General features: G+C 48.4%; 1 protein-coding gene across 1 annotated transcript; it reads right to left on the bottom strand.

Annotated features, from left to right (window-relative positions):
• Nucleotides 1–1,056: 1,056 nt before the first annotated feature.
• LOC127349046 (uncharacterized) lies at nt 1,057–3,167 on the bottom strand. The gene is made up of 2 exons (XM_051374855.2): nt 1,759–3,167; nt 1,057–1,415 (listed from the first exon to the last, which is right to left on the bottom strand). The coding sequence occupies exons 1-2, from the start codon at nt 3,029–3,031 to the stop codon at nt 1,309–1,311; spliced, it is 1,380 nt and encodes a 459-aa protein (XP_051230815.1). The 5' UTR covers nt 3,032–3,167; the 3' UTR covers nt 1,057–1,308.
• Nucleotides 3,168–10,941: the final 7,774 nt, after the last annotated feature.

Genomic DNA, 10,941 nt, shown 5'->3' with positions numbered 1-10,941 from the left:
CCACTGTGCCATGAACTTCTCATCCACCTCAGTGGTATTAATCCGCCGCTGGCCATCTCTGAACCATCGCGCTTCACCCTCTGAGCGAAGTAGCGGCTCAGTAGAGAGACTCTGGGCTTTCATCAGAGAACTGACCTCCGGGAAGTTCAATTCGTGGCGCGGCCGGCCAAACCTCCAAGCCGCAACGTCGTATGCGCGGGTAGCAGCCTCCTTCGTGTAGAAGGTGCCGAGCCACACACGCACACCACCGGCGGTGATTTCAGCCGTGAAATGGCCCGCAGCCCGCTGGAGAACGCCGGTGAAGCCCGTGTTGCTACGGCGACGAGGAGCCATCTCGACGGCAGCTGAGCTCAGAGGATTCTGTGGTGTTTTTGGATGAGAGAGTTAATGAGGAGAGAAATGTTGCTGGTGATGTTAGTGGAGAAGACATGGCTATATATAGGACGACGACGTCTGAAACAGCGGGAATACTTGGCGGGAGAGAATGGGCGCGAGAAGAATGGCGGGAAAAAAGGGCGGGAGGGAAGGAGCGGGGAAAAATGGCGGGATTGGCCGGAGGGAAAAGATTGCAGGGAAGTTGTGCCGACGGCTTGGCCGTCGGCCCACATAGAGGGAAGTTGTGCCGACGGCCTGGCCGTCGGCACAGATAGACATCGTTTGCCCTCGCTGACGCCGTTGTCGGTGGCTGTCGGTGGCCCTACCAGTTGCCTATGTGTAGCCGTCGGCACAGACTGGGCATGTGCCGACGGCCAGGCGGTGCCGACGGCTGCCGTCGGCCCTGATGGTCTTGTGCCGACGGCGAGGCTGTGCCGATGGCGACTTCACTGGGCTGACGGCGTGGGGTTCTGTGCCGACGGCGGCCGTCGGCCCCTTGGCGGGCTCCCATAGTGATTACAATCATTACTACCAGGTAGCAGTAGCAGACTTCAATTCTGTACAGAAAAATGGTATCATGTGTAAAGCTATATCAGGAAACAATATCCATAACACTTAAGATTTTACACATTTGCAGAGTCAATCACAACAATGTGTTATCTTATCTTAAAACGAGAGAAACAGCAACAGTAATAATATGAAGTACTAAACTCTTCATACATCAAACTTTGACAAACACAATGTCAGTGCTTATCTTCCATACAACCAACAATCCTGGATTGATGCACTCCAATATGATAATAAAACTCTTACTATCAAACTTTGACAAACACAATGCAAGTCGACATAGGCATTCATCAATTTACTAAATCAGACATAGCTTTACACATGTTCCAGCTCCTTATCATCCCGATCATGAGAAAATGCCCCTGTTCACCGACGGCGGACAACAGCATGAGTAGATGCTGCTGCTGCTGATGCTTCATTTGAAGGATTTGACTGTGGGTGCGTTTTTAGCTGTTCCAGGTCTCCCTCCACACCTGCACCAGTAAATATGTATCCAATCTATCAGAAAATTCCATTTACAGAATAGTAATAAAAGAATCAATATCTCCATTCCATAAAATGGTAGAGATCGATCACAATTAACGCTCCATGTTAACATTTGCAAGTTTGCATCACAGCCATAGGCTTTGATAATATTTAACTTAATTATCTTGGTTTGTGCATTTTTGCTCTGGAGTAAGTTAGTTTGCCAAAGCATCTAATATTAGTGAACAGAGGGATTAGTTACAATACAGCAAATCAAGGGGACTTGGCAGGCTCGATAAATTGATTAAGCTGATAGGAAATTATTAAGACCCAACAATGCATGCCCATTACCTGAAGCTGTGTCACTCATATTGAGATGGCTGGAGATGGTGCTGTAGAACAGTATTGGAAATCTTCCCATCTGAAGATGATGGACTCCTAGCAGCTTCTTAGTCACCATGTCAACAGCAATCACCCACACTTGCCAACCCAAGTAATGGTGCTTGGCCAAGAAGCAGACAATGTTGTCTTCATCTAAGCTTAGCATTGGCATGTCAACGAAGAGAAACCCAAAATTTAATTCACCGTTAAACTCCAAACCCTCAGGCAGTAGCTCAGCAGTGCTAACACCATCACCCAAGATAAGTTCTCTAGCCTCGAGCCTGCAGTGCTCGTCCCACTCATAAAGTCGTTGCCAAGGACTGGTAGCTGCAGCGGCAGTAATCCACGTGGTAGCAGCCCAAGCCCCCAAGGTGATAGGACAAAATAGCTCAATGAACTTGATGCGGATGGTGCCGTCAAGGGACACGTTGATGCTAACGTCACGAGTTTGCGAGGGGTAATTGGTCCACGGTTGGCAGAACTCAGATGGCAGCGGGATGTAGTAGAACTCAGGGCTATCTTCGAGGACATCGCCGATGAGGATGCCTTTGGTCAAGTCGACGAATGCCAGGACACCGCCGCCAACTGTGATAACCTTGTTGTTCGGCATAAAGTCCACGTCTCCGTCCTCCAATAACTCTCGTCCGTCCTCCAGTAAAAAGAGGGGCTTCTTGATGGTCCAAGTTGCCATCTTGGAGCAGAAGAGGTAGAGCTCGAACTCTCCTTTCCCCAGCTTGCTTAGGACCGCGACATAGTAGCCTCCGCGGTCGCCATGTGACAGGAGGCCGACCACACGGGGTTCGTCGACCAAGCTGCTGCCCAAGAATTGTGGGACCAGTTCGAGCGAGGGAGCGTCGGCGCCGCCGTGGCCGCAGCCGGGCTGGTAGATGTAGTATTCGGGGAACGGGCATGTCTTTGTGCGCATGGCCATGCTAAGGAGGATGAGCCCGCCGTGAGTGGAGTGGATGAAGGGCTCATCGGTGAAATAGCCGCCCTTGGGCCAGACGACGACGTGAGAGACGAGAGGTGGGCGGGCGACGAACAAGCTGACCTGAATGGACATCTCGGGAGAGTCATCCGTGGCCTTGATGCGGTAGAAGGCGGTGGTGGCGTTGGTAGATTTCGCGACCAAGGGCTTGCCAGCGAGGAGGACGCTCATGGGGGAGTCGGCGGTGGCGTCGACGCCGGACGGAACAATCGAACGTAGCGAAATTTCCGCACTAGAAGCATGAGCCGGATCCATCCTAGCTAGCTTCGTCTGTATTAGATTTAATTGGAGTGGATTTTCTCGGATGGATCTTGACGATCGCCGGGGCGGGTCAGTTGGGAGACGGACGATGAACAAGATGGTGGATTGGTGGGTGGAGGGGAAGGGAAACAACGGGCGGCGGCGGCCGATAAAAAAGAGGAACGACACTTCTACGTTTGGGTTACGAAAACTCATCCTCGGCTGGGCCGGTCTCATGTGCCATGAACCACGATAGCTAATGCGCAAAGCTGCCCTAGCAGCCCACCTTAGCCTCATACGGCCCATCCCGTGCTCACCCCGCGCTTCGCATGCAACAAGTGGCGCGCTGTGGTGCTAGAAAATTCTTGGGAAGTAGTCTCCCTGCTCGCCAAGTGATGAATCGTTTTCACTTTTGAGATCCTCTCGTCGAGATCTTTAAAACTAGATCTCATATTAATAGGTTTGGAGATACTTTTTTTTCGTACTTCCTATACTACTATGGTTGTACTCGTCTTGTGTATCTAACTGTATTCGTGCATCAACTGATAAGTACTTCTGTTTTGAATGTATATGGTGCATTTTTCTCTTTACTTGTGTGAGCAACTGTATCTGTACTCGTTTGTGTGCGCGACTGTACCTGTGTTATGTGGACGATTGTACATGTACTCACTCGTGTGCGCGACTGTACTTGTACTCATTCGTGTGCGTGACTGTACTCGTGTGGTACACGTAACTGTACTCGTGTGTTGTATGTAACTGTACTCGCGTGTGATTCCTAACTATACCTGTATTTTGCTACTGTACACGAAGCTAATTGATTCTTGCACGCGCGCTTTTGCATTGCATGCGAGCCTAGCTAGTTTAGTACGCGCGCGTGAATTGATCTAGGCATGCGACTGATGTACTTGTTGCATGTGCGCGGGTATTTGCCGCATGCGCTCGTTAGCTAGGTTGTTTGGCCGCGCGGGCGTGCATGTTGCGGGGCGCGTTATCGCTCGTGGGGCGGAGCGTACTCGATCGGTCGGGTGTACTCGGTCGCGGGGCGTACTCGCTCGAGGGCCGCGCGAGTTTCGCTCGTCGCGAACTTGTGACACGTGTTGAGCTGTCGTACAAAACACGGAAGGATACTTTTCTTCGCGAAGGTTGGTCTCTGCCTAGTGGTACCCAAGGAATTCCATGTCAAATACGCTGACCGGAGGCCCTACGAGTCCGTGATGCTAGCGTGCGGCCAGGGACCGGGATTCCTCGCGTGCGTGGGCCTAATGGGCCTGCAACCGGAGGGACCAAGGTTAGCACGGGAATGTGCGCGCATGAACGTATGCACGGAACGAGCACGCACGGAACGACGGGACGATGAAATTCAATTCGGCACATGGGAGCATATGCTCCTGCCACCCGAAAAACAATTTTGAAATGTCGAAAAAATTCGTACAAAAAATTTCTCGCTTACGTATCGACATTTTACGTGCGCACATCAAGTTTTACGAAAAAACGACATTTTTTGTGACTTGTATGAAAAAGAGAAACAAAACGTCTCGTATACAACCTTTTCCTACATCAAAATTTGTCTTTTTTACAAATGACACTTAAAATGTCGGTTTTCTGTGAAACCACTTTGTGAACGTGTAGAATTTTGAAATGTACCCACCAAATTTTGTGTTTGAATTTTTCAACATTTTGAAAGTGTATTTAAAATGAAGTTTAACAACCGGGAGCATATGCTCCCGGGTGCCAAAACACCATTCCCGTGATACGTTTTCGTAACTAAACGATCAAAAACGGACGAAACTTTGGAGAGAAATCTTACTTCCTTTATGTTTTTTTTGAGAACACAGTACAACGCAGACGCTCACAAACACGCACGTACAAACACCCCTATGAACGCACGCACACCCTACCCCTATGAGCACCTCCGAGGGACTGAGCCGGCATATCTTGAGGTTGACGAAGTCACCACTGGCGCCTCGCTGTTGACGGGCACATCACCTACCACTGAAAGCATAGCGCCGGTTAAATCCTGGAATAAATCCAGGTAAATGCAAACACCCATGTCAAGTCTAGGACTTGAACCTGGGTGGGCTGGTTCCACCACAAGGGACCTAACCACCAGAGCCAAGCTCTGTTTGCAATCTTACTTCCTTTATTAGTAGGTGTAGATTATAATGTCATAATACCGTGATATATTAGTCTAACAAATACAAAATTTAAGCACATTAAGTGTTATGACTAGAGAGTACATGCAAAAGGATTCAAAAAAGAGTACATGCAGGATGCATCATGCAAGCACATTATGCGGTATCGGTAACAGAAATCTATACCAGTCTGGCAGGTTGGGTCCGGAGAGGCTGTAGGTACTAAGAGCAAGTACAATAAGTTCTAGTCAGCTGGCTATAAGGATTAAAATAGTATATTATTGCTTAGTTGGAGAGAGAGGAGGAGAGAGAAGAGGAGTGGGCTCTTATGCAAGAGCCATCTCTAGCACGTGCTCCTAGAGTGAAAGGTGGGTTATACAATTATAAAATACTACATTTTTATAGTCCACTATTGTATATGTTGGCTCTAAATTGACTATAGATGACACGACACTTGATTTATAGCCAGCAGTTGGCTATACTACTAAACTTGCTCCAAGTGTGGCGGGACAGTAGTACACGACCGACCATATCTCATTAGGATACACGCAGGGTATTGCATCTTTTTGAGCAGGCTATGGTACCCTGTCCTGGGTGGAAGTGGAACATCGTGACGCTCCGGCCCGTTGCTCCCCTAATCGCCTCGCTGTCCTATTTTGTCTCCTTGCTCACACGCGCTCTCTCCTGATCTAGGATAGCTAGTGGTATCCTCTAGGGGCTCTGCCCAGCGTCGGTGCGCCTGTACGAAGCCGTGCATGCATGTGCGTACGATACCCACCTCCTCTTGCCTTCTCGCTACCATGCTAGGTGCCTGGAAACTGCATGCCTGCATGGGCGGTGGTGGATGTATGTGTTGGTGCATGAGCTAGCTGTGTGGGGTGGGTGGCTCCTCACAAAGTCACCAAGCAATCATCGTCTACCTTTCACCGCCACTGTGAAGCTAGTTGAGCTCTTCGTGCTGATGCTAGCTAGTTCTGCTGGTGGTCCTATGTCCCCTGTCCCCAATCCTTCTTCCTGCTCAAACCTTGGCATGAAGTCTAGCCAGGCTGCGTTACTGGCTCTTCAGGTGATAGTGATACTGGTGCGTTGGTTACATTAAAATGTGGGGTTGGTGCCTCCTGGCGGTGCCAAGTGCTGCATGCCCTAGACATGGGTGTAAGAGCTGCACTTTTGCAGACTCTCTTCTCCCTCACGATCTCTCATGAACACACACCAAAACCCAACACATGCACGCATGTACCAAGGATAATGAGGACATCACATCTATTGATACAACCGTTGTACCTACAGCTACACAAATACAAGGACCAATCACTCGAACTCGTGCCAAAGAACTTAACAAGCAGGTACTTTTGTTTCTTGGAACTATTTCTCACATACATGAGAATATGATGATGCCTAAATCAGATATGTTTGTTACTCTTAGGAATGGTGGACCTAGCATGAATGAGGAGCACAAGCATTGGAGCATGATCACACATGGAGGAGATGCCAGCAAGCATTTGAGGATTGAAGATGACGCCACAAGTGGAGATTTCAGAACTTTGAAGCCACCATAAGAAGAGATGAAGATATGGACGAAATATAGAGTTTTCCACTTCATAATTTCGTCCATAGCATAATATGGTGTTGCGTCACCTTTAGTTTTGGGCCAGGCCCATGTCATTTTCGCGGGAATTAAGTCAGCCACTTTTTAGAGTTTGTATTGAAGGGGGAAAGGCCTTCTAGGTTTTGGTTCGGCCACCATATGTATGGCTGGCTGAAACCCCACCTTTTCCTTCTTTAAATGCCCTCATAGCCGTCACGTTTAGACTCGGATTTTGATTAGACTAAAAGTTATCCATTGCTGCAACTCTCGTGTACTTCTTTTGAGGCCAACGCCCAGAACAAGACCGACTATTCGGAACCCCACCTTATTCAATAAAGCTTTCATCTATTAAGCCAATATTCTGATTGCATCATTAGTTCTTACTTGTTCTCGATTTCAGGTAGGAATTAAGACCCTCGCTGGTCAGGCTGATCGTGCATCCGCAAGATCAGTAACTCCCGGAGATTGTCCAAGCGATTGCATTGGCGCACGAGCTTTACATGTGTAGTCGGATCGTCAAGCATGAACTCCACCAACAAATTGATTTATCATCGTCTCATCGAAAGATCGGTCACCTTCGCCCTATCAAAGAAAGAACACAAAGTCTTTGTCGATGCTCTCTTCCTTGGCGCACACAAAGACTACATTTTTCTCTGCCCACATGCCACTTTCATTACTCAATGGAAGGTATAAATATAGCAGCTAACATGGTCAGGGGCCAACGCTCTGATCCGCTTCGTATGCTCATGTCCAGAACGTGCGCAGCTACTTCCCTAACTCCATGCAAACTTCTAATCTATTTGATCCACTAATCACTCTACTGGCTACCTGCATGCACACGCACGATTAAACAACTTGTGCAGCCTTTCCTCAACAGTTACACACGACCAGACCAAGGCAGCGCACATTTAGCTAGCTCTACTTAGACTTATTCCTTTCTAATCTAGACCATTAAGCTTGCATACACACTGATCACACCTCCATGTGTGTATACTACGCAGCTTTCCGCCCAGACAACTCGATTACATGAACAACTCAAACAAGTAAACATAATGAACTAGGAACTAACAAGATTAGTTCCAACAATCACCTCTCTAACCTTGTTGTTCATTTCTCTCTTGAAGCCCATGGACGTCGATGTCGTCGGTGCACCTTGCAGACGGTCGCCAATACCATCTTGTCAAGCCGATTGCCGCCGTCGCCGCTGGCCTCGCCGAGATACGCACCTCCTACGCCTTCACCATGAGCGTGTCATCGTGACACGCTCTCTGCCTTATGCTTGCCTCCGGTGCCACATCTCACCGGCGACTCGCCTTCTTGTTCGACATCGGTGCCGCGCCTCGCCGGTGACTCTCCTCCATGTTGTCGCCGATGACGCACCTTGTCGACGACTCGCACATGGACGATGAACTCTTCATGGCAATGGCCTCCGCACTTTTTCCATCACCTCCTTGCCACCGGTGGCGCAACTTACCGGGCAACACACCTTTCTCCTTCGCTCGTGACGCTGCTCGACGATGATGGAGATCGGACCTCGCCGCACTAGGCTCTGATACCAAATGTAAGAGCTGCACTTTGCAGCCCCTCTTCTCCCTCACGATATCTCATGAACACACACCAAAACCCAACACACGCACGTAGGTACCAAGGAAGAACACGAAGTATTTGCCGATGCTCTCTTCCTTGGCGCACACAAAGACTACACTGTTTCTCTGCCCACAAGCCACTTTCATTACTCAATGGAAGGTATAAATATAGCAGCTAACATGGTCAGGGGCCAACGCTCTGATCCGCTTCATATGCTCACGTCCAGAACGTACGTAGCTACTTCCCTGACTCCATGCAAACTCCTAATCTATTTGATCCACTAATCATTCTACTGGCTACCTGCATGCACAAGCACAATTAAACAACCTGCACAGTGATACGTCCATTTTGCATCACTATTTTGTATCATAATTTGCTGTTATTTATTGATATATTTTATATTTAGAGGTGATACTTATGTTATTTCATCTATTTTGCATATTTCATGATTATTGGAGGATCGCGCACCGGGGTCAGGATTCTGCTGGAAAAAGCGCCGTCAGAATGCAATATTTCGGAAGATCGACAATTGACGGAAATTATATGAAAAATCCTATTTTTCCAGAAGACGAAGGGAGCCAGAAGGGGGAGCCGAGGAGGGCCGCCATGGGCCCACCTCATAGGCCGGCGCGCGCCAAGGCCTGGCTGCGCCGCCATGTGAGGAGGGGGCCCACAACCCCCTCTGGCCTCCTCTCCTTCGCGTACATCTTCGTCCCAAAAACCTAAGCTCCAGAGAATGGTCGCGAAGAGTCATAGCCGCTGCGGGGCGGAAAACACCAGAGAGAAAAGAGCTCTCCGGCAGGCTGAAATCTGCCGGGGAAATTCCCTCCCGGAGGGGGAAATCGACGCCATCGTCACCGTCATCGAGCTGGACATCATCTCCATCATCATCACCATCATCTCCATCATCATCACCGCCGTCTCCACCGCTGCACCTCGTCACCGCTGTAACAATTTGGGTTGGATCTTGATTGTTTGATAGGGGAAACTCTCCTGGTATTGATTTCTACTTGTTATTGATGCTATTGAGTGAAACCATTGAACCAAGGTTTATGTTCAGATTGTTATTCATCATCATATCACCTCTGATCATGTTCCATATGATGTCTTGTGAGTAGTTCGTTTAGTTCTTGAGGACATGGGTGAAGTCTAAATGTTAGTAGTGAATTATGGTTGAGTAATATTCAATGTTATGATATTTAAGTTGTGGTGCTATTCTTCTACTGGTGTCATGTGAACGTCGACTACATGATACTTCACCTTTATGGGCCTAGGGGAATACATCTTGTACTCGTTTGCCAATTGCGGGGTTGCCGGAGTGACAGAAACCTAAACCCCAGTTGGTATATCGATGCAGGAGGGATAGCAGGATCTCAGAGTTTAAGGATGTGGTTAGATTTATCTTAATTACTTTCTTGTAGTTGCGGATGCTTGCAAGGGGTATAATCACAAGTATGTATTAGTCCTAGGAAGGGCGGTGCATTAGCATAGGTTCACCCACACAACACTTATCAAAACAATGAAGATTAATTAGCTGTATGAAGCGAAAGCACTAGACTAAATTCCCGTGTGTCCTCAAGAACGTTTGGTCATTATAAGTAAACAAACCGGCTTGTCCTTTGTGCTAAAAAGGATTGGGCCACTCGCTGCAATTATTTCTCTCGCACTTTACTTACCCGTACTTTATTCATCTGCTACATTGATACGTCTCCGACGTATCGATAATTTCTTATGTTCCATGCCACATTATTGATGATATCTACATGTTTTATGCACACTTTATATCATTTTTATGCTTTTTCCGGAACTAACCTATTGACGAGATGCCGAAAGGCCAGTTGCTGTTTTCTGCTGTTTTTGGTTTCAGAAATCCTAGTAAGGAAATATTTTCGGAATCGGACGAAATCAACACCGAAGATCTTAAAATTCCCGGAAGCTTCCAGAGCACCGGAGAAAGGCCAGAGGGGAGCCAGGAGGGCCCCACCCCACAGGGCGGCGCGGCCAAGGGGGGGCCGCGCCCCCCTAGTGTGTGGGCCCCCTGTGGCCCCTTCGACTCCGACTCTTCGCCTATTTAGTCATCCCTGACCTAAAACCTCGACTCAGTTCGACGAAACCAGAGAAAACCATCCAGAGCCGCCGCCATCGCGAAACTCCAATTCGGGGGACAGAAGTCTCTGTTCCGGCACGCCGCCGGGACGGGGAATTGCCCCCGGAGTCATCTCCACCGCCGTCTCCACCGCCATCTTCACCGCCATCGTTGTCTCAATGATGAGGAGGGAGTAATTCACCCCCGGGGCTGAGGGCTCCGTTGTAGCTATGTGGTTCATCTCTCTCTTTATGTGATCTAGTTGAATATCATCTATGTGCTACTCTAGTGATGTTATTAAAGTAGTCTATTCCTCCTCCACGGTGTAATGGTGACAGTGTGTGCATCGTGTAGTACTTGGCGTAAGGCTATGATTGTGATCTCTGGTAGATTATGAAGTTAACTATTGCTATGATAGTATTGATGTGATCTATGCCTCCTTCATAGTGTGATGGTGACAGTGTGCATGCTATGTTAGTTCTCGGTGTAATTGTGTTGATCTATCTTGCACTCTAAGGTTATTTAAATATGA

This window comes from Lolium perenne, chromosome 4, assembly GCF_019359855.2.
Source record: "Lolium perenne isolate Kyuss_39 chromosome 4, Kyuss_2.0, whole genome shotgun sequence".
In the NCBI taxonomy this organism is placed as follows: Eukaryota; Viridiplantae; Streptophyta; class Magnoliopsida; order Poales; family Poaceae; genus Lolium; species Lolium perenne.
Note: the sequence above shows the minus strand (reverse complement) of the source record. Positions and strands in the feature narration are given on the sequence as shown.